General features: G+C 37.6%; 1 protein-coding gene across 2 annotated transcripts in view; it reads left to right on the top strand.

Moving 5' to 3' along the window:
* Nucleotides 1-24,311, top strand: part of micu3 (mitochondrial calcium uptake family member 3) — a 53,053-nt gene that overhangs the window by 16,572 nt on the left and 12,170 nt on the right. The window contains exons 2-10 of one of the 2 annotated variants that reach the window (XM_008111714.3): nt 2,523-2,676; nt 8,130-8,161; nt 8,548-8,626; nt 9,386-9,433; nt 11,723-11,805; nt 14,304-14,375; nt 16,800-16,838; nt 21,265-21,360; nt 24,098-24,198. In XM_008111714.3, coding sequence (XP_008109921.2) covers nt 2,523-2,676; nt 8,130-8,161; nt 8,548-8,626; nt 9,386-9,433; nt 11,723-11,805; nt 14,304-14,375; nt 16,800-16,838; nt 21,265-21,360; nt 24,098-24,198 — 704 coding nt within the window. The remainder of the gene's footprint in view (nt 1-2,522; nt 2,677-8,129; nt 8,162-8,547; nt 8,627-9,385; nt 9,434-11,722; nt 11,806-14,303; nt 14,376-16,799; nt 16,839-21,264; nt 21,361-24,097; nt 24,199-24,311) is intronic. The other variant, XM_008111715.3, reaches the window with a different exon arrangement.

Here is a 24,311-nt window from a genome sequence, read left to right as displayed (position 1 = left end):
AAAATTGCACAGTCAGACTACAAACAGAGGCACAACTATGTGGCCCAAATGATTCATTGGAACTTATGCCTCAAGTATCACCTCCCTGCAGTTAAGAACTGGTGGGATCACAAACCTGCAAAGGTTGTGGAAAATGAACACGCAAAGATACTGTGGGACTTCCGAATCCAGACTGACAAAGTTCTGGAACACAACACACCAGACATCACAGTTGTGGAAAAGAACAAGGTTTGGATCATTGATGTTGCCATCCCAGGTGACAGTCGCATTGAAGAAAAACAACAGGAAAAACTCAGCCGCTATCAGGACCTCAAGATTGAACTTCAAAGACTCTGGCAGAAACCAGTGCAGGTGGTCCCAGTGGTGATGGGCACACTGGTGCCGTGCCAAAAGATCTCAGCCGGCATTTGGAAACAATAGACATTGACAAAATTACGATCTGCCAACTGCAAAAGGCCACCCTGCTGGGATCTGCACGCATCATCCGAAAATACATCACACAGTCCTAGACACTTGGGAAGTGTTCGACTTGTGATTTTGTGAAACGAAATCCAGCATATCTATCTTGTTTGCTGTGTCATACAACGTCGTTGTGTCAATAATAATAATAATAATAGTAATGATAGTAATAATGATGACTTTACTAATACACAGTGCTTTACTCCCTTCTCAGCTTCCTTTCTGGAAGAATCCTTTCTTGGGAGGTGTTAGCTGGCCCTGATTGTTTCCTTTGTGGAATTCTCAATTTCTTTGCTTTCAGAGTGTTTTAGAGATTATATTGTTCTGTATTGTTCTACCACAGTAATTATTTCAATTTATAGTAGAATCTCACTTATCCAACATTCGCTTATCCAATGTTCTGGATTATCCAATGCAGTCTGCCTTTTAGTAGTCAATGTTTTTGTAGTCAGTGTTTTAAATTCATTGTGATATTTTGGTGGTAAATTTGTAAATACAGTAATTACTACATAGCATTACCACGCATGGAACTACGTTTTCTGTCAAATTTGTTGTATAACATGATGTTTTGGTGCTTAATTTGTATAATGATGATCTAATTTGATGTTTAATTGGCTTTTCCTGAATCCCTTCTTATTATCCAACATATTCACTTATCCAACGTTCTGCCGGCCTGTTTATGTTGGATAAGTGAGACTCTACTGTATATTTATAATCTTATATTATCTGCTTAGAACTGGATTATATGAGGCCCCTTCTACACAGCTGTATAAAATGCACAATGAAGTGGATTATATGGCAGTGTGGAGTCAAGATAATCCAGTTCAAAGCAGATAATATAAGATTATAAATGGGTAATATAGCTGTGTGGAAGGGCCTCGTCTACACTGCCATATAATCCAGTTAAAATCAGATAATCTGTGTCTTATAGGCAGTGTGGAAGAGGTATTAGGCCTAACTGTGCCTGTCCCCTGGGCTGAGTAGGTTGCTAGGAGACCAAGTGGACAGAGTTTAGCCTTGTAACTGGCAGCAATTGGATAAAAAAACAATTATTCCTCTCCCTCTAATTAAGACTTTTTCTTTTCTTTTTATTGTATGAACGTAGAGGCATGGATGAGGGGTTGTGTTGCCAAGTTTAGTGTTTCAGGGATGTGTGGTTTAGTTGTTTTGTCCTAGGCCGAATTTTTTTTTATCCTTTTATTATATATAGATCATAGTTTAAATCAGATGTTTATTATAATTTTCCTGAGAGAAGTGTCAATGACCAGTTTTGTAAAGGTGCTGAGCTATAACAATATATAACATCACTGCAAGATTGTCAAGATTAGTAAATACAAGTCCTTACATCTTTTGATAGGGATATGGTTTCATGATAGTTTTTGAGTTTGTGTCTAATTGCTAAATGAGTTGAATCAGATAATTTCCAGAAATAATAATAGAAATTGGATACTTATTGACTATTGTCCATTACCTCAGCAGTGCTTTTGTCCATTCCTGGGTCATATTGCAGAGACTGTCAGGTGTGATTTTCATTAAGCCTCACTAAAATCTTAGAATCTGCATGGCTTGGGCACACTTTTGCCATTTTTTATCCCAGTGCAACGTGCATTCACAACAGGAGTAAACATGATACATGTTGGAAGTCAAATCCTCCCTCTGTTTTACAAACTACTTTACAGGGGAGAAAAAGAAATAAATTTTGTCTAAGTCCTTTTTTATCAACAAATGTCCTGGCTTGCCACCCTGTAATATGATCTAAACTATACATCCATAATGATAGAAAAATCAGAACCATTAAAAAAAATTTCCTTAACCAATGACATTTTTATAGTCGAATTGATTGTACCTAAATGCCACATGTTCATGCAGTTAAAATAAAATTATTGATGAGGGGAAAAAAACAACCATTCTAAGTTCAAAAAGGGATGTTTTGGAAAGGTTGTGAAGAAAACATGAACCAGTTTAGAGTATGAGATTGAGACTATAGAATAAAACTTTTTTAAAAAAACCCACAATGCTCAAAACAACTAATAAACTGTTGTATTCTTTTGTGTTTTTAATAGACCACAGATGGCAGATCAGATTATGAAGATTTGGATCTCTGTGCAACTTCCCGGGAGCAGCGGTTTCGTATGTTTTCCAGTTTAGAATTTGAAGGGCAACTGTTTATGACACCATATGACTTCATTCAGTCTGTTTCAAATGATGAACCAAGACGTAAGTATGGTGTTCCCTCACACTCCAGAGGTTATAAGGAACATGCATTAAATTACAGTTTCCCCTTTTGTGTGGGTTATGTTTAGAGACCTAAGTCTCTACCATTATATGTCGGCGTGGGCACTGCCAAACTTGAAGCCAGTGAACTTTAAAAATAGTTTCTATAAATCACAAAAATATAATATTAACTTTTTTTGCTTGTATGCTGCCTTTTGTACATATGTGTGGGCCTTCAGGTGGTCTGTTGATTCACAGTATAGTATTATAGGGAAGGGGGGCTTCTTAGGCAAGGAGCACTAAGAGCTCTATTTTGCCTTGCTCTGAAATACAACCCATGGGACCTGCTTTTTCTTGGCACTTCCCTATTCACGTTCTCAGTGCTCAGTTTTCAAGATCACCTTCCTGATGCCTCCAGAATATTTAGACCTTGGACAAATAGATTGCCCACTCCACCATGGACCTTGCTATCTAAAATAGGCAAATAACAATAAAGTAAGGAGAGAGAGAAAGACAAGGAGTTCAAGTGGACAAAGGGCATTATGAATATTTAAAAACTGTTGTACTTTAGAACAGGCCTAACACAATCTGTGCCCTTCCAGATGTTTTGGACTTCAGCTTCCATAATTCCTGATCATTGGACAAGCTGGCTAGGGCCCCTGAGAATTGTAGTCCCAGGTTGTTTAGGCATTTATTTATTTATTTATTTATTACATGCATTTATACCCCGCCCTTCTCCCCCGAGGGGACTCAGGCATGCTTTAGAATATCCATTAAGAGAATAATTTAAGGGGTATATGGAAAAGGCAGTGTTTGAAAAATTATTTGAAAAAAATCAGTAAGGCAATATGTCTCAGGACTCCCCCCCCCCCCCCAAAAAAAAAAGTTTAAAAAGTAGAAAAATAACATTTGAGAATATATCCCATACCAACCTTCTTCCAATCTGCTCAATTCAAGGTGCTGGTTTCTCCTTAAATCCTTATGTAAAGAAACATCCTTTTTAGGAATAGAAATATTTGAAAAAGATCGTACGTTGGCATATAAATGCATCTGTGTTGTCAAAAGTTTAAATTGCAAAAAAATGAAAAAGTATGCCTTTTACAGAGCTTGACTGGAAGAGAATTGTGCATTGTTCCTCTGTAGATATGAGGAAAATTGGTTGAAAAATTGGACCAAAAATAGCTCCTAAGGGCCTCAAAATTGTTAATTCAATTTGCTTCCATCTATGTATTGCATTGAAAAATGTGTTCCTGGAATTCAATAAATTCTCGGAAAGGCACAGATTCCTTAACTATTTTTATATGAGAACCCTTTTGACAATGCCAAACCCAAATAACTTTTGATTAAATTATTACCTTCATTATTGGTAGTTTTCTGATATTTGCATCTCTTCTGTGTTAGCGAGGTGGAGATTAACTATAAATCAACATTAAAGACAACTGTATTTGATATACTAGTTACAATATTATCAAAATATTTTCTATGACATCTCCATTAAACTAGTCTGTGATCTATATGATGAATATTTCTTTTTCAGCATTTAAACCATATTACTGAAAATATATTATTAAGCCTACTTGGGTAGTGTAGGCTTAATAATACATTTTCCATAATATGATTTCAATGCTGGAAAAGCAAAATTCATGATAAGCTCGTTGTTTCACTCGTTCAGTCGTTTTCGACCAGTCCACGCCAAAGCTCCCTGTCGGCCGTTGCCGCCCCCAGTTCCTTCAAGGTCGAGCCAGTCACTTCAAGGATACCATCCATCCATCTCGCCCTTGGTCGTCCTCTCTTCCTTTTTCCTTCCATTTTTCCCAGCATCATGATCTTTTCCAAGCTTTCCTGTCTCCTCATGATATGGCCAAAATACTTCATCTTTGCCTCTAATATCCTTCCCTCCAGTGAGCAGCCGGGCATTATTTCCTGGAGGATGGACTGGTTGGATCTTCTTGCGGTCCAAGGCACTCTCAGGATTTTCCTCCAGCACCAAAGTTCAAAAGCGTCTATCTTCCTTCGCTCAGCCTTCCTTATGGTCCAGCTCTCACAGCCATAGGTTACTATGGGGAATACCATTGCTTTCACTATGCGGACCTTCGTTGCCAGTGTGATGTCTCTGCTTTTCAGTATTTTATCGAGGTTGGCCATTGCTCTCCCCCCAAGAAGTAGATGTCTTCTGATTTCCTGGCTGCAGTCTGCATCTGCAGTGATCTTCGCACCTAGAAATATAAAGTCTGTCACTGCCTCCACGTTTTCTCCCTCTATTTATAATAATAATAATAATAAAACTTTATTTATACCCCGCCACCATCTCCCCAACGGGGACTCGGGGCGGCTTACATGGGGCCATGCCCAGACACCATACAATATAACAAAATAAAACAACATATCATAACACAATATAACAGTGCAAAAATAATCATATACATTACAGCACAAATCAGAGAAAACAGTAAAAAACAGGGCGGGCCACATGAACACTTAATTAAAAACTCGGGAGAGAGAGACATAGGAATAGGGGGAAACAGGGAAATAAAATGGTGGAGCAGTCTAAAGGATAAAAACCAAGGGGAATGGCCAGAGCAATATATTACATTTACTCCCCAAAGGCACATCGGAAAAGCCATGTTTTTAGATCTTTCTTAAAGGCTAACAAGGTGGGGGCTTGCCTAATCTCAGTGGGCAATGAATTCCACAGTCGGGGGGCCACAGCAGAAAAAGCCCTCTCCCTCGTTCCCACAAGACGGGCCTGGGACAGAGGAAGTGGCGAAAGGAAGGCCTCCCCGGATGAACGAAGGGAACGAGCAGGTTTATGGTAGGAGATACGGTCCCTAAGGTAGGTGGGTCCCAAACCGTTTAGGGCTTTATAGATGATGGTCTGCACCTTGAATTGGGACCGGAAAGTGAACGGCAGCCAGTGGAGCTCTTTAAACAGGGGAGTAGATCGTTCCCTGTAGCTCGCCCCTGTTATTAATCTGGCTGCCGAGCGCTGGACCAATTGTAGTTTCCGGGCCGTCTTCAAGGGAAGCCCCACGTAGAGCGCATTACAGTAGTCCAGTCTAGAGGTAACTAAGGCATGCACCACCGTGGTCAAGTCAGACTTCACGAGGTATGGTCGCAGTTGGCGCACAAGTTTGAGTTGTGCGAAAGCCCTCCCGGCCACCGCCGACACCTGAGCCTCAAGCGTCAACGCTGAATCCAGGAGGACCCCCAAACTGCGGACCTGTGATTTCAGGGGGAGTGCAACCCCGTCCAGCACAGGTTGCCACCCAATACCCCGATCAGATGGGCGACTGACCAGGAGGGCCTCTGTCTTGTCAGGATTGATCCTCAGCTTGTTCCTCCTCATCCAGTCCGCCACAGCGGCCAGGCACTGGTTCAGAATCCGAGGGGCTTCCTTGGAGTTAGATGGAAATGAGTAGTGGATTTGCGTGTCATCTGCGTAGAGATGGCAACACCCTCCAAAACTCCGGATGACCTCTCCCAACGGTTTCATGTAGATGTTAAATAGCATGGGGGATAAAATAGACCCTTGCGGGACCCCACAGGTCAATGGCCAGGGGTCCGAGCAGGTGTCCCCCAGCTTCACCATCTGGGAACGACCCTCCAGGAAGGACCGGAGCCACTGCAGAACCGTGCCACCGAGCCCCATCCCGGCGAGCCTCCCCAGAAGGATACCATGGTCGATGGTATCGAAAGCCGCTGAGATGTCCAAGAGAACCAGCAGGGTCACACTCCCCCTGTCCAGCTCCCTGCGGAGGTCATCCACCAAGGCGACCAGAGCCGTCTCGGTACTGTACCCAGGCCTGAAGCCAGACTGCGAGCGGTCCAGAAAATCAGTGTCATCGAGAAATTCCTGGAGCTGCGTGGCAACCACCCGCTCCAGAACCTTGCCCAAAAACGGGAGGTTGGAGATTGGTCTGTAGTTGTTACAAATAGATGGGTCAAGCGAAGGCTTTTTTAGTAGTGGTTTTACTACCGCCTGCTTAAAGTAGGATGGCACCGACCCCTGAACCAAAGAAGCATTTATTATGGTCACAAACCAATCCAACAACCCATCTTTGGCCAGCTTGACCAGCCAAGAGGGACAAGGATCCAGAGCGCAGGTGGATCCATTTGCCAGTTGTCAATCGGTCTGGTTGCCATGATCTTGGTTTTCTTGATGTTTAACTGCAGCCCGGCTTTTGCACTTTCTTCTTTCACCTTGGTGATAAGGCTCTTCAGCTCTTCCTCACTTTCAGCCATCAGAGTGGTATCATCTGCATACCTAAGGTTGTTAATATTTCTTCCAGAAATTTTAACTCCAGCCTTGGATTTGTCAAGCCCCGCACGTCGCATGATGTGTTCTGCATACAAGTTGAATAGGTAGGGCGATAGTATACAGCCCTTCTGTACTCCTTTCCCAATCTTGAACCAGTCTGTTGTTCCGTGGTCTGTTCTTACTGTGGCTACTTGGTCTTTATACAGATTTCTCAGGAGACAAACAAGGTGACTTGGTATCCCCATACCACCAAGCACATGCCACAGTTTGTTATGGTCCACACAGTCGAAGGCTTTAGAATAGTCAATAAAGCAGAAGTAGATGTTTTTCTGAAACTCCCTGGCTTCTTCCATTATCCAGCAGATATTGGCAATTTGGTCTCTTGTTCCTCTGCCTTTTCTAAACCCAGCTTGGACATCTGGCAGCTCTTGCTCCATGTATTGCTGAAGTCTGCCTTGTAGGATCTTGAGCATAATCTTACTGTCATGTGAAATAAGTGCCACTGTACAGAAGTTTGAACATTCTTTAGCATTTCCCTTTTTTGGTATGGGGATGTAAATTGATTTTTTTCCAATCTGATGGCCATTCTTGTGTTTTCCATATTTGCTGACATATGGCATGCGTCACCTTGACAGCATCATCTTTCAAGATTTTAAACAATTCAGCTGGGATCCCATCGTCTCCTGCTGCCTTGTTGTTAGCAGTGCTTCTTAAGGCCCATTCAACCTCACTCCTCAGGATGTCTGGTTCTAATTCACTCACCACCATGATAAGCTATTGTTGATCAAATTAGTAGTATACAGTGTTCCCTCACTACTTCGCAGTTCACTTTTCGCACGATTTGCTGTTTCGTGGTTTTTCACTAAACTCTAAAAGACTATTATAAATCATAAAAAATTACAATATACAGCCTACGGAAGGGAGGAAGGAAAAGCCAAAGGGGGAGAAAAGGAGCCGAAGCTGCAACAGGAGGAAAAGGAGATGATTTATCATCACACAGTTGGTTGATAAAGACTTAAAATAGTGTATAACTACTAAAATAATGTATAAATATTAAAATAAATATAGTGTTCCTACTTCGCGGATTTTCACTTATTGCGGGTGGTCCTGGAACCTAACCCCAGCGATAAGTGAGGGAACACTATATAGGTCTATGGCACTATTTTTTGTCTAAATGATATGTTTGTATTTGTTTTAGAGCCAAAGCAGTGGAAGTCGCTTTCAAAACAGGTGAGTTATAATTTTGATCTACACAGCTGAAAAATAGAACTTTATGTAAACCAGAGCTTAGAATGTTAGGTTTAGATATTAGTATAATACAATATATATGTATAGCCACAGTGCCAGTCTATATAAAACAAAGTCCCACTGCGTTCTATTGAAAAAACTTCCAAATAAGGTGTGGTGGAGGTTCCTTCTATGGAGGCTTTTAAATAGATGTTGTATGAACATCTGTTAGGGGTGCTTTGATTGTGCTTTTATTCCATGGTAGGGGTTGACTGGATCACCCATGTGATCTCTTCCAATTCTATGATTTTGTGATTCTATGATAGGATTCCAGTGCCACTGTGTCAACATTATATATTCATAATTTCCCCACCATGATCATTTTGCAGGAATTGAATCAGATACTTCTCGAAACTCCACCAGTTTGGAAAGGATCATCCAAACTTTTTCGGAATCTCCGGGAGAAAGGTATGGAATATTTGAGACAGTGATGAAATTTGATAGTTTGCTCAAAGACACAATTGTCAAGAAACACCACCTCAATTCAAAGAGCTGCCATGAATACTGTAGTTACAAGGGCACAGCTGTTGATCTGACTCTTAGTTTGTATTCCCAAACATATATATCCCCAAGTTATGAACAAGATAGGTTCTGTAGATTTGTTCTTAAATTGAATTTGTTTGTAGATTTCTCTTCACTTGCTGTCCTTGAGATAATTGGATTTTGAAAAAAAATGGCTTGTTGTGGAAACAAGGATTGGTGATAAAGCTTCAGTGGAGACACCTTTTCTCCATGATAACTATTCCAGGAGCGAATTTCCCTTCTGAGGGGTAATTTCTCTCACTTTCTGTTGTTTCATTCTAGTTTGTAACTATGAGTCATTTGTAAGTCCGATGTTTGTAACTCAGAGACTGCCTGTATATAGAGAAAGAGAGGGAGAGAAGGGAGGGGAGGAGGGAGGGAGGAGAAAGAAGTCACCGCTTACAGTTAAGTTGGATGGATGCAATGCCAGACTAAGATTATGGACATTCACATCCAAACTCTATTCAGTAACTGATCTTAAACAGACTGAGGATAGTGTATCCTAATTGACTATGTCATTGTGAAGATTAAATGAATGGAGGAATTAGTAAGGGATTCTAGGATTGTTGAGAAAAGGTGGTATAAAAATGCCAGTTTGTTCTCTATGACTGCTTGTGATTAATTTATTGGATTGTGTTTTTTCAGGTGTGATTTCTTACACAGAATATCTCTTTCTGTTATGTATCTTAACAAGTAAGTATTCCGAGTAAATATTCTCTATAGGAAAACATAGTTTTTTTTCTTATTTGCAAATAATTTTTTTGTATAATAGAAACTTTCTTAACTTCCAGAGTACTTTTTACCTTTCTTTGCTGAAACATTCTGGAATAACTTAATGTAGAGGTTTCCATTTTAATTTGGTTTCTTTTTAATCTGCTAGATTCATACTGTTATTTCCTCCATTCTAAGATCTTTCCCCCCATATAACAATTTCTAAAAATGGACTGCATCTTAGAATTTCCGGTGCTTTTAAAAATATATAAGTAAAGCTTTTTTTCTCTTGGTAGTACTGAAATTAGTGTGCATCTTACAACTGATGGCTTCTTAAAATATTATAAAATACAGTACCATTGCTTAAATTATTTACTATATTCACTATATTGAGAAATAGACAGTGTCACAATGCAGATTAGTTACCACAATGGAAGTAAAATGAGCTGTAGTATTGTCAGGAAACAATAATCAAAAAGAGTTTCAGCTTCTTTTTCTTCATATCAAATTAGGAATTAGTTTCAATACAAATACGATGCAGTTCATGTGACTTTACCACCCCAGAATACACGTGGGAATTGTGCAAAATATTTCCTTTCTCAAAAATTCTCTACAAATTAGCATAATAAATTATGCTGACTCTACGGTAAGACACTTTATTTGCTCCTCAAAAAACAAAAGGAACTTCCAAGCAAAATTGGTTCCAAAATTCAACTTCTGTTGAATCATTTCTGGATAGCGATTTAGACAAGCAGGACAGTGAGAGGGGAGTGGCTATAGAGCAAAAAGAGCTGAGACTATCATTGAACTCATGATTACTTGTGGCAGGTAGAAATAGTCACATGAATAAAAGGAGACAAAAGGATTATCAGTTACTTGTTATTATGGAAATTCTGGGAAATTATGCTGGGTAGACCCAAAATATCAACTGGCCTGCCCCCATGAAAGCAATCCACGCTAAATTAATGTTACAATAACTGATGAAAGCCCTTGGATAGAGTATAGTGATCAGATTGTTACAGTTGCTGTTGATATTAAATCAATCAATAATCAGTATATAAATCACTTGCCATATTACGTAATACCTGGTGCATCATGTATCCCAAAACAAATGCTGGCTGTGAATATGGATAATGCAAATTCCAGTTAGTGTACCTACAGATTGATTTCAGGGATGGAGATTATCTGATTATATTTTGATGGACACAATACAATTGAGAAAGTCCTATCTAGGCATAATCTATTGCAGTTATGCTTAGATATTATTTTCTAAACTGTATTCTACCAGTTAAGATTTAATTAAATTCATTAGCAGCAGTTGGATGCAATAGCAGATGTATGCTTGAACAATAGTTCTTTCCCAATTGTGTAAGCTGGGATATATGTTGAGGGCTCTTAAAAGCAAAAGTGCAGTGCAAATTAGGCTGCTTCTACCAGCCACATAATCCGGATCAGAATGAGGATTAAAGAAGTCTAGTTCCACTCCAGAGAGTCTCTACATGCACCCCAGGAACCGGGAAAAAGCTCCTGTAGAGTCCACAAAGCTCCCTTCATGCCGAATTGATCCAAAAGAATGGCATAATTGTTTTCTTACCCTATTGAGAGAAAGGCACTGAACTGCAGCAACCCATCGGATGAGAATCAGTGGTGGGATTCATCTTCTAACGCAAAACAAAAAGTGGAAAACAATTTTCTCTTGGGTGGGATGTTCGTTTATCTTCCCGAGAGCACTGTATCCAGTTCCTGTATCCAGATATTCAGTGGTGTCATTGTTTACACAAGTGCTAGTCATGTTCCCCCCAATTTTCTGCTTTGCAGTGTCAATGCACTGATCAGCTGCAGTGTATTTTATTGCTGATTTCAGACTTTCTCCTAATTTTTACACTTTTTTCAAGGTGGATGTGCATTGCAGTACATATTAGGGGTGTATGTTTTCTAGCTATTCCCTTATGACCCACATCATTCTGGATGTTACAGCATGTATAGGAGGGGCCTGAGTTGAATTTGTACCTTCCCAACAGCCTCTTCCACTTAGTTGAGGTCACACCTGCTCTCTCTGGTTTGTTGACAGTCAGAAAAGTAAACAGCAAGTATTCTTAGCACTCCTTTTGTTCTTAAAATTGAACATGTCATCCCACTCTTTTGTGTCATATTCAAATGCATGACGCTATTACTGTCATGGCTACTTTCAATTTCAATATCCACATTTGCACTTCATAATTATACCTGCCTTTCTCTGTTACATTTCCCACCCCATTTTTTTCTTGACAGAGCCACATGCTGGTTTTAGAATAGCTTTCAACATGTTTGATACAGATGGAAATGAGATGGTGGACAAAAAAGAGTTCTTAGTGGTATGTACTATGCATTGCCCACTTACCATTTTTTTCAGTGTAAAGCAAAGGGAAATAGTGTCATGTCTTTGTGGTGAAGAAAGGGACACAGTTTTGTACTTTGATGCTGAACTGTCCAAGAAAAAATTGTGATTTCTTCTTCGGTAATTGGCACTTATGACTGTCTGAGAAGTCTTCCCACTTGCAAAGCACAGAACCTCCTACTGTTTATCTATTCATTTCTTAGTTATATACTGTGGTTTTTTTCTATCTGATTAACTAAACTATAATAAATGGCTCCATACTATAAGAGAAAGGAGATAGTACCACTGCAGCTTCTTAAAAACCATATCTATGCTTCCTTCCTTCTCTTGTGGTTGTGGTGGTAGTGATTCAAACAATATGTGTATCAGAAAAAAGGAAAAGTTGGCAGGGAAGCAAGTAAACATATAAGAATATCAGTGAAGGGAACAGAAAAATACAGGTCAAAAACTAAGAAAGAAGCAAGAATGAGATTTTTTTTTATGGTTCTCTTATTGTATAAATAAAATAAATAGAAGGGAATGGAACAGACAGAATAAGCTGCATGCTAGCATAGCACTAACAATAACATTGCAACTGTTAACATGTACAGTAGAGTCTCACTTATCCAACATAAACTGGCCAGCAAAATGTTGGATAAGTGAATATGTTGGATAATAAGGAGGCATTAAGGAAAAGCCTATTAAACATCAAATTAGGTTATGATTTTACAAATGAAGCACCAAAACATCATGTTAGGCAACAAATTTGGCAGAAAAGGTAGTTCAATATGCAGTAATGCTATGTAGTAATTACTGTATTTATGAATTTAGCACCAAAATATCACGATATATTGAAAACACTGACTATAAAAATGCGTTGGATAATCCAGAACGTTGGATAAGCGAGTGTTGGATAAGTGAGACTCTACTGTAATTATATTTAAAGCTTAACCAGTCTCAATAAACGTGTCTTATTTTAAAAAGTGACCAGAAAGTTATATCAGCTACAGATGGTTTTACAACCCAAAAGGCAGAAGGCTAATATCACCAGCTATCTTTTAAAAACATAATAGTATAAAATATTTTATATACATGGTCAAATCCTCCAGAAATAGTTTTCAATTTCTAGAAACTGCCCCTTTAACTTGAAATATAATTTCAGGGTTTTTGAAATAATTAAAATAAAATTAGAAAATCAAGCCAGTAATATTTTCATTAAAGCTGATTTGTGTTAGGTCACATTACACAAAGAATGTGAAACGTGAAAAACTCTTCTAGCACCCATTTCTTCCTGTTTTCAACACATCAAAAACTATCTAAATATAATCATCAATGGTTTACAGACTTGTTTTAAAATCGTACTTGCTTATGTCATTGATTTGAGGTCAGAGAACAGAGGGATTTTGTTCCCTTGATACAAGAGATGTTGTTTTGTCCTTTCTGCTTTCAACAGTCAATCTCATTATTTTGTTTCAGACAATGTTCCTATGAAAAGTGCTCTCAAACTAATTCATGTTCACTGCCATACTCTTTGGTATCCTATAGCCCTTCCTCTATACAAAAGGTTCATTTCCAGAAGATCAAATGAGCTTTATTGATGAGTGCAATAAGATCTCCCTCCCATATCTTGTGTAAGGGAAATGAAACCATTGCTCTTTTTAAAAAGCTCTTTTGGCTTTTTCAATTACCAACATTATAATTTCTTGACTGATTGACCTTAAGTTTTTAGTTTACTCTAACTTCAGTAAACTCAAATTTCAATTGTTCAGAAATAATATACATTACAGTCTTGTGGGACTGTGTCTACTGAAGAATAGAGATGGAAGCTTTGCCTTTTTGAATGTTTACACGTTAAGATTTCTTTACATCCCAAAAGCAAATATGCCAGGAAAAAATCTAGTCTAGAATCCCTCTCCCAAAAGTTTCACTATGTGAGAGAAGGCAAACATGAAGGCTGATCCTCTGCTCTGAAGTGATATTACTCTTGGAAGATGAGTGTGCTTTTTCTGAATATCTAGCTGGCACTGTGGCTCATGTTTTCTATTTATTAGAAGCATAATATGAAAATGATTTGCGAGGTCAACAAGGCTATGTTAACTGCTGTACATCGACTTAGTATAATTAATCAACACGTCTGACATCCCAGTCCTGACTAATCTTTAATGTTTGACGCTTATTATTTACAGCTACACAGAAACTATGGGATGTTTATTTCAGTTGAAACATACATTGTAGTTTTGAACTTGCTTTTCCTTCAAGGAGACTAGAACTTAGAAAAAGAAAAATGTGTATAAAAGCCATGTCAGTCAGAATACCATTTTTTGTATTGAAATACATTAAATATTAAGGGTCCCGTCCAGCAAAGGTTAATTGCAATGAAGTTGCATTGCTTACTATTTTTGCTGAATTGATGCTGAAGACACTAGCGTATATGGCCTTAGTTATAAACATCTTAATACATTAGTAATGCAGATGATATAATTGACTTTTTTGCAGCTGCAAGACATATTCAGAAAGAAAAATGAGAAGAAAGAAAGGAGAGGAAATGAAGAGAAGCGTGCTATGTTGGTGAGTCCACAAAAGAAATTTGAGCAAAAGATTTATCTGCATGTTTATGTGATTATTTGAACTCCTTCCTAATATTAGACATGGAATAAGACACAGTAATAGTCACAGGCACATTAAATTGTTTTATTTGAAATTTAAACTGAAATGAAAATCTTAGTGAAAACCATTGACATGATCAAAGAATCATAGGATGCATATGGACAGATGGCATTTATTGCTAATAAATCATTTATCCTCCTTAAAAGAACTGCTGTAGCTTGGGTAGCACCCATGTGACTCAATTTTCAAATTTTCAAAACCCCTCCCGAATTTTTTTTCTGACTACAGCCCTGAGAACATGCATATCCTGACCCAAAAATTGCTCATCTGCACTCAGTAAACTAAACACCCAGCAGGAGGGGAGAAACAAAAAGAGAACCCAGCCACGGTGTCAGCCACCTAAAATGGTGTAAGAAATACAATCAAAGTATACCACTTAATATTTAAGATACTCTTGATATACAAGATACTTAACAATGTGAAGTTTCAAAATGTTTTTATTGTGCCATAAAATGTAAATAAAAGCAAACTGGCTCTTGTTGGCAGAATAAATATTTTCCCTTTCAGTTAATTTCCCCGCCCTTGAGAGCCATTACAAATATGTGTCTTTTTGGATAAGTCTCTATTATCTTTGCATGTGTAGATTCTGCAATTTTTGCCCCTCCTTACAAAATTGCTCCAGCTCTGGCAAGTTGAATGAGGACCAGGTGTGAACAGCAACTATCAAGTCTTACCACAAATTCTTAGTAGGTTGAAGTTTAGAATTTCACTGGGACATTTTGAGATATTCAGGCTCTTATTTTTACTCTATTGTTACTTTCTGTGTGTTTAGGATACCCTCCTCTCCTTCCGAATGAGCTTAAAAACCTGGCTCTTCCAAAAGGCCTTTGACACTTAATTTGTTGTTGGACTGATCTATCTGCCCATTTTATAATAGCCCCATTCTTGAGGTGTTGCCAATGTTATTTTGCACTTTATTGTCCATTTCAACCGTGAAATACCTTCCCCATTCCGGCACATTCTGTACTGGGTTTTATGAATTAGTCTCCTGTTTTAATATTGTATGCTTCATGTCGATTTTATCAATTGTTTTACTGATAATTGAGGTTTTATTGGTATAATTGTTTTATTTTTGTATCATTGATATTTGATTGTTTTATCGGGCTAGGCCCCATGTAAGCCACCCCGAGTCCCTTCGGGGAGATGGGGCGGGGTATAAAAATAAAGTTGTTGTTGTTGTTGTTGTTGTTGTTATTATTATTATTATTATTATTATTAGGATCATTATCCTGCTGGAAGGTGAACTGCTATTCCAATCACAGGTCTCTTGCAGAATGAAACAGTTTTTTTCTAGAACTGCCTTATACGCAGTGCCTTCCATTTTACCTTTAATCCTGAGTAATTCCTCAATCAATGCCAGGCGACACATCCACACAGCATGATGCTGCATATCCACATAGCATGATGCTACCCAACCAGCCACGCGGACTGAAAATGGGTTAAGGTCACTTCCTTGCTGATGTATACAGGGCAGCTTTGGATCACATTATTTCATCTTGTATATATGCAGCCTATGACTACTGGAGGTAGTGGGTTGAATCAGAATTGATTCAGCCTTTTCACAATCAAGTGAGTGAATACCATGCAACACATAAGTACCAGTTTAGTTTTGTTTACTTTTATGTCATGACAAAAATATCATATATCATACTGTCTCTTTTAAGAAGTGAGTAAAGGGCACAGCAGACACCCGTCCCCAGCACCAAAAGCATCCCTTATAACCTTGGTGTGTGGTCATTTTTATTCTGGCTTTTTGCTAGTCTTTTTCCACAGCAGGCACAGGACCAGAGAGAACGGGGAAAAGGTTGCATATGTTAAATAAAGGCTTATGTCAATTTAGAAGCTGAATTCTTGTATAGATTGTGGCAGAAGTGAAACTCAACCCTGTTCTTTTTATCTTTCATGATTTTTTATGACAATACTTTGATTGGATTTCATTATATGAGAAATATGATAACATTTAATTTTTCAAACAATATTTAATTAAAATTAAGGAACTTGAGCCTTCTCATAACATCTCAAATGGAACATTGAATGACTGAGAATAGTGCAATATCGCTGCCTTGCAGCGTTTTAAATTTTTGTATACTTTTTATCTTGTTTTAATTGTTTTGTTTTATAGAATATTTGTTGCTGGCCCTCGTGGCAGAATGTAAGCCGCTCTGAGTCCCCTTGGGGAGAAGGGCAGGGTATAAATGCATGTAATAAATGAATAATAATAAACATGTGCATCTTAACCTATTGTCTTCTGTATTTTTCTTTTAATCTTGAAACGCAACTCTTCATTTTGAAACATACCTCTTCATTCTTATGGCAACATATCAGCACCTCCAACTTTATGGATACCACAGTCCTACTACCGCAGTATGTACTGTCCTTTGCAAAATGCTTTTACTGTATCAAGTATTAATCTATCATGCTCTTAAAAAAGGACTCATAGAGGCATTTAAAAAGAGAACCTCAGATTAACCCAAAAGTATGAGGAAGACTCTAAATATTAGGAGTAATTTCCTGATTGTAAGAGCTGTTAAGCAGTGAGATATGCTGCCTCGGAGTGATGAAGTCACCTTCTCTGGAGATTTTTAAGCAGAGTTCGGATGGTCATCTGTCAGGATATATTTTCATGGATGGTAGGGGGTTGGACTAGATGTCCCCTGTGGTCTCTTCCAACTCTATAATTCTACAAGGATAGACAGACCTTATATTCAGTAATGGTTCGGGTAAATGTGTTTATTTACAGGTGAAAAGAAACTTGAAGCAAGCCTTAATAAGAAGCCTGCCATTGGTAGTTTAGAATGGTTAGAGCAGAAGGGACACATAAGAATTGATTTCAACTAAAAATAGCTGAAATGAAATTGTTATATTTCTGCTACTGTTGATGCAGTTTTTTTTAGTGTGAATCCTATTCTTAAACAATGAAAACCAATACTAAGTATTGACTGAATAATGAGTACAATAGCGGGACTTGCGTCTGTCTTTTTTGCTTTGTGTATTTCTTGTCTGGAGTTTTGCCTTTTGCATTCAGTCAGCATGTGTTGCATGTGCCTTATGATTGGCTGAACTGTATCACAGCTATTTACAGTATCACAATATCTTTTGAAGCATGTATAATCTAAAAATACTAATACTATTAGAACTGAGTTGAGCCTATAAAATCAAATTTAATATTTTTGGTGCAAACATGATTTCTTCCATCAAGAGCTATTCTTGTCCTAGAATTTCAGTGCAAGCATACTCTAGGGATGCATAGGATCATTAAGATCAGGGGTCCCCAAACTTTTTAAACTGGGGGCCAGTTCACGATCCTTCGGACAGTTGGAGGGCCGGTCTATAGTTGGCCACCAAGCAATAATAATAATAATAATAATAATAATAATAATAATAATAATAATAATAATAATAATAATAAAAAATAGGGTTGGAAGAGACCCTTTGGGCCATTGAGTCCAATCCCCTTCTGTCTTTGGGCACCAAAAGCACAAGCAAAGCACCCCTGACAAATGGCCTCCCAGCCTCAATGTTAATAATAATAATAATAATAATTGTGCAGTTTTCTGGCATTGTATATTTCTGTGACTGTTCATTTTGGGTCCTAGACACTTGGGAAGTGTTCGACTTGTGATTTTGTGATATGAAATCCAGCATATCTATCTTGTTTGCTGTGTCATAATAAAATAGTAATAATAATAATAATAATAATAGTTGGAAGAGAAGAAGAGAACCCTTGGGTCATTTAGCCCAACCCCCTTCTGCCTTTGTGCCGTGGGGGCCGGATAAATGGCTTTGATGGGCCGCATGTGGCCCCCGGGCCTTAGTTTGGGGACCCCTGATTAAGATGATCATTTTGGTGTTAGTGGGAGAGCTTAAACACATAAACTTATAGCAAGTGAAGAATAAAACATCCACAATTTTATTATTAACTAGCCGTGCCTGGCCACGCGTTGCTGTGGCGTTGTCTGGTGGTGTTGGTGAGAAATTGTTGAGGTAGTGGTGGTATTCAATGTCTGTTGTATGGTAGCCTTTATGTTTAGTATGCACACTGAAGTGGATTATATGGCAGTGTGGAGTCAAGATAATCCAGTTCAAAGCAGATAATATAAGATTCTAAATGGGTTATATAGCTGTGTGGAAGGGCCTTGAGTCTACACTGCCATATAATCCAGTTAAAATCTGATAATCTGTGGAAGAGGCCTAAGTGAGGCCTAACTGTGCCTGTCCCCTGGGCTGAGTAGGTTGCTAGGAGACCAAGTGGGCTTAGCCTTCTAACTGGCAGCAATTGGATAAAAACAATTATTCCTCTCCCTGTAATTAGGACTCTATTTTTCTTTTCTTTTTGTTGTATCAACCTAGAGCCGTGAATGATGGGTTGTGTTGTCAAATTTCAAGGTTGGGGGTCCTGTAGTTTTGTTGTTTTGTCCGCTGCCCTGATGCCATCACTCTTTTATATATATAGATGGTGGCATTGTGTTGGCCTGACATGAAACAATGATCCAGGGATCAGATAACTCACTTGTTCTCTAATGAGCACTACCTCCTTATCCAAACTGTTAAGAAAAATAATGGAGTAAACATTGTGGAATCCATGTTAGCACAGAGCCATTGTGTCTCTTCCTTACCATCTGTGAGTAAAGCAAACCAGTCAGCTCCTGGCTGTCTCCATTCTGGAAGACGGATTAATCAAAAGGAAAAGCTGTTGAAACCTAGTGGTTAGAGGAGCTCCCATGGAATTATATGTGTCCTTTCTCGGTGGAGTAGTGTCAGTGTTGCTTTCCATGACTGCTTGTGAAAAGTCCTCTCTCCTCGTGTACTGGTTAGCTGCTGCTCTACATCAGTACTGGAGACACAACAATCTTTACTCTATTTCTCTCCACCTAAGATTTTTTAATTCTGTCACTTATATATCATGAGACAGAATGGAGGCATATAAGAGTGCACAGAGTTTTCAGATCGTATTGGTAGTTCTATGTAATTCATAAAGTGTACGAGAGTTCTTGTGGAGATGGTTTCTTCTGTCCTCAGGAGAATAAGGGACGACTTTGGATGCTAGCAGAGTAGTCATTAGCATTTTCTTGTAGCCCCAATCAATCAACAAAGAAGTAGAGAATCGTGAGTAGAGCTAATATATTTTCCCCTTAAATGGCTTAATAGTCTGTTAGGGTATGTTTGGGTATCTCATGAACCTGTGGCTAGAAGGGAAATCAGAGGAATCAGAGGAATCCTGGAACTCTCTCCCCGGGGCCGTGGTGGAGGCTCCTTCTTTGGAGGCTTTTAAGCAGAGGCTGGATGGCCATCTGTCGGGGGTGCTTTGAATGCGATTTCCTACTTCTTAGCAGGGGGTTGGACTGGATGGCCCATGTGGTCTCTTCCAACTCTACTATTCTATGATTCTATGATTCTATGAATCCGTTGGTAAAATTTGCAATGTATGCCAGCAAACAAGGTATATGATAGAAAATCTGTCCCTTTCTGCTGTCATTTATAAACACTATAAACTTAACTGAGCAATTTAGTTTCAGTAACCTGGTATGCACCAAGTTCTTGGTGTCAGGTTTGTTGTCTCCTCCATTCATCCTTCCATCACCAATAAGAAATTGCAGTGGTTTTCCAAGCCTATCTGTACTTTGTATATAACAGAGTCCAAAACTGTAGCATAAAGGTTTAAGCAAAAATTGTTTCAAATCAGGATTGTTTACCTTATATTCCTGTGCATAGTTCTAGAATTTTAATCAAAATTTACTATCTTTCTTTCTGATAGTAATTAAGGATCAGAAGGTAAATTAATAATATAATTTTGGATTATTTTTTAATTGTGACATTGTATACACACACTTGTAACATTCACTTTGTGATCTAATGTCACTACAGAAAATTAATACAGCAGCATATTTTCTTTACATATAACTAAGACTAATTTTCTTGACCAAAGAAAAATATTTACACTAACAGTAAATATGCAGTTCAGTTCGCACACTCTCCATCTCTTTCTGTCTGACTCTCTTTCTCTCTACATACACTTTTATATCTTTTTTTAAAAATTGGCTGTTGATCAAAACTATCAATCAGCCAAAGTTAAGGATACTTTAACTGGCTCCAGTTCAGACAGTATTAATAGCAAGATGCAGAGAAATCAGTGGGACTAAAATAAAATGTTCATTCTTTCAGTGGACTATAAGTGAGGCAATATTCTTTGGCATGAATCCACATTATTGTTATCTAAAATACAATGAAAATATTCTAAGCATGCAAGGGTTAAGTAGTTTACATATGAAGTAAGAGTATGAGCTTCTGATTTGAGAACTGGTCAGTTTAAATGGATAGAAATTACTTAAATACTATTTATTACTATAGTACTAAACTGAAGACAGTGGCGTAAATCCAATTCTTATCCCTCACTAGGGTAGTAATACAATCAATATGAACTGGATAAATCCATTTTTATTTAAATTCCATTGACTTAATAGGTTTACCGTAGTTGTGACTAACAATTGCATTTAGTTCAATATATTAAGGCCCCATAAGAAAAACTATACTTTTAAAAAAGTTGAAATTATATTTCTTGCAAATTCATGTTATGATGAATAAAGAATTTGAATCTTGGGAACATTTATTCTTTGAAAATGGTGTTGTGGTCTTGGGATTTTGTCATTCAGCATTTGTGCAGGGGGTAATTCTTATAGCATTTTTCTTTTTTAAGAATAGCTAGCAAAAATGTAAAAATGTATACTCTCCTTTTGGTGACTCTCTGATCCCTCCCCTTTCTCAATAATGATACATCTTGCAAATTCTACAGGTGCTAAAAACAGAAGGAGAGGACCTTGTTCCAAGAAGCTATTGGGATACTCTGAGACGTAGCACAAGCCAAGCACTCTTTTCAGACCTTGCAGAGGTATAAGAAAACCTCTGTATGGTCCATAAAATATCTTCTACTTTCCTGCTTCATGTTGTATTTTATTGTTTTTCTCCATTGTAAATATTGTACCTTTGAGCTATTCTTCCTCTTTATTTGAGATTGGTTCTTGTTCCTTGTTTTTATTTCTTACCTGACCTTATGAATCATTTTTGTATTTGTAAGCACTATTACTTTAAGATGTCAGACTGTTTTATCAGATGCCAGACTGTCTTAGGTATGTCACGTCTTTCTAGTATTGGGTATATTATTCACTGAATTGTTTTAAATGACATTTTTATATTCAGTTGTGTTCCCCATGTCTATCATTAGACATTATCATCTGAGTTGTCTAAATGGATTCAGGGCATTCAGTGAAAAACAGATTATAAAACTTTATGTTTGATTTAAAGCAGCAGCTCAGTTTCTTTAATACCACAAGTTATATATTGGAATAGTTCCCACCTAGGATGATTGAGGCAGAGCTAATTTTAATAGACCTATAGAAGAGGGAATTTGAGTAGGGCAATTCCTTTGAATGCAGAATTGTCTTTGAAAGCCACAATTCTGCATAATATTAAAGGCACAGCGTCCCTACAGAAGTTTGAACATGGTTTTGACATTATCTCTGTGTCTTACCTGCTAATGAGTTGAAGTCATTTAGGTTGGTCTGCAGACCTCCCAACTAGAAGAAAGGTAACTCATTTTTGAGATTGTAGAGGAAGACACTTGAAGAACAGCAGACATTTACACTTGTTTGTTTCTTAATGAAAGGAATGAATGCATTAATAAAGTGTCCTGAGGCTATGAGAACTAAAGGAGAAAGCATCTTACCTTACATGTCAGGATTAAAGCATTTTATATAAAATATACACAAGACCTGATTAGATACCTGCCACCCAGAATGTAAAGCCTTTACTGGATATCTATATGGATCCCCTAAGATATGTAAATTAGTTTGCACAGTCGCCTTTTCTCTTGAAAGATCTGCCAGTTATTTGAAACAGCATTTATTACTTGGAATCAATGTGATACAGAAGTAGTGAGAGAAGCATGGCTCTTGTTATTACAAAGCCAGAATGTTCCCTTCTCAGCCCTGGCAAAAAAGATGAGATTTTTAGCAGTGATATAGCTTCTGACTTTTTTGAATTATTGGATGGGGAAATTGCTACAGAGCAGCATTGATAATTTCACCTCTCTGCAAAATGGCCCTCGACTTATTCATAGGTCACATCATGATCTATAGTTTTGGCCCCAAAATCTGTCCTTGACTTATACATGATGTTGACTTATATATATATACACACACACACACACACACACACACATACATACACACACAGCAGATCAAAGTTGAGTCAAAAAATGACTCAAACATTAGTTTGCATTTAGCTGTTTCATTCCATGTTCTGTTATGAAAGTGAGAGAATTCTCTTCTTAATTTTGAGGTTAGCCGACCTCAATTTTTTTAAAAAGGGAATAGTGAGAAAAGAAAAACAATCATTAGAAAAAGTGCGGAAATTCACTGTTATAAACAGACATAGCAATGCAAACTTAACAGTGCATAGAAAGTGGTGGTAATTTCATCATGGATTCTCTCCTGTCCAGCCTTGCAAAGACTTGCCCATTAATAGAACTTTTATATCAAATTAATCTTGAATCGCTTTGATAATATTCTACAGTTGGCCCATTAACCACGATAAAATGATAGTGCTATGTAAAATATTTTTTCTTTCTCACCCAGAAAAATGGTTCTCATTCTTCCAGTTCAATGTTTCTATACACTTTACTTGAACACCTTTTTTACATCCAAAGATTTTTTCTGGAGAAAATCAGTATTTCATTTTACCAATGGAAATTGCTTTTTAGGGTTTGGGGATTTGGGGGGGGGTGAGAAATGAAATTAATTTAGCTTGAAAAGTTTCCCAGCAATCCAAATAAATTTAAGATTAAAGAAATTGCCTTAGTCACCTGAGATGACCTGGAGAGAACAAGTCGTAGCATGCTTCAGATATCTGCCTTGTGAACTGAATTTGCACAATCCCAGGAATGTGCCCAATTGCATTAAGAGATTTTGGATGCTACTGCCTTAAAAGTAGTTTGTCAACTTTATTTATTTAAATCAGGTGAAACCTTGCTACAAGGTCTTTGAGGTCCTGGTTGTGTGCTGAAGGCCAAGCATACATTTATCAAGGCAATATCTGATCATTTAAAAAATAGAAGGATTTGCAATAAAAGTTAATTCTATCCAAATCCAGAAATAATCCATAATCTGTGATAACACAGTAAAAAGTAACACTTTAAGGTTTTTGTATCAAGTATCTGTGTCACATTTGAGACCTACATCAAACTGAAATTCAATTAGTTAAGTTGCATACTATTATTAATTACTTCAAAAACTATAAATAGTTAAATATTTTAGGGTTTATACTGTAAATATACAGTATATACAGTGTATACAGTTAGGTATTTCTGTTTTATCACTGTAGACCATACCATGCTCATGGTGTTTATTTGGATTGTAAATAATAACAATTGAAATGTGTGTTGTGTAGCAATTATGATCTGACTAATATATACTAACTGTTTGTGCATATAGAATAGTTTTAATTTATTGCATGAATGCATTTAGACTTTATCACTTTTTTGTAAGTAATGCATTGCTAGGACTTTGTTTTTGTTGATAAAACTTTCAAACTTCAAGCATTTAATGTCAAATGGTAATATATCTTTTAAGCGTGCAGATGACATCACCAATTTACTGTCAGATACTACTCTGCTGATCCACTTTTTTGGCAAAAAAGGAAAAGCTGAACTTAACTTTGAAGATTTTTATAGGTGAGCCTTCCTTTAGTACATTAGTTATATACAATCATTTAATATATGGCATACTAGAAGTAATACATTTCCATAATATTATTGTCTATATGTGTAGTTCCTTTGTTTGTTTA

This window comes from Anolis carolinensis, chromosome 5 (assembly GCF_035594765.1).
Source record: "Anolis carolinensis isolate JA03-04 chromosome 5, rAnoCar3.1.pri, whole genome shotgun sequence".
In the NCBI taxonomy this organism is placed as follows: domain Eukaryota; kingdom Metazoa; phylum Chordata; class Lepidosauria; order Squamata; family Dactyloidae; genus Anolis; species Anolis carolinensis.
This window is presented reverse-complemented; position numbering and strand designations above follow the sequence as displayed.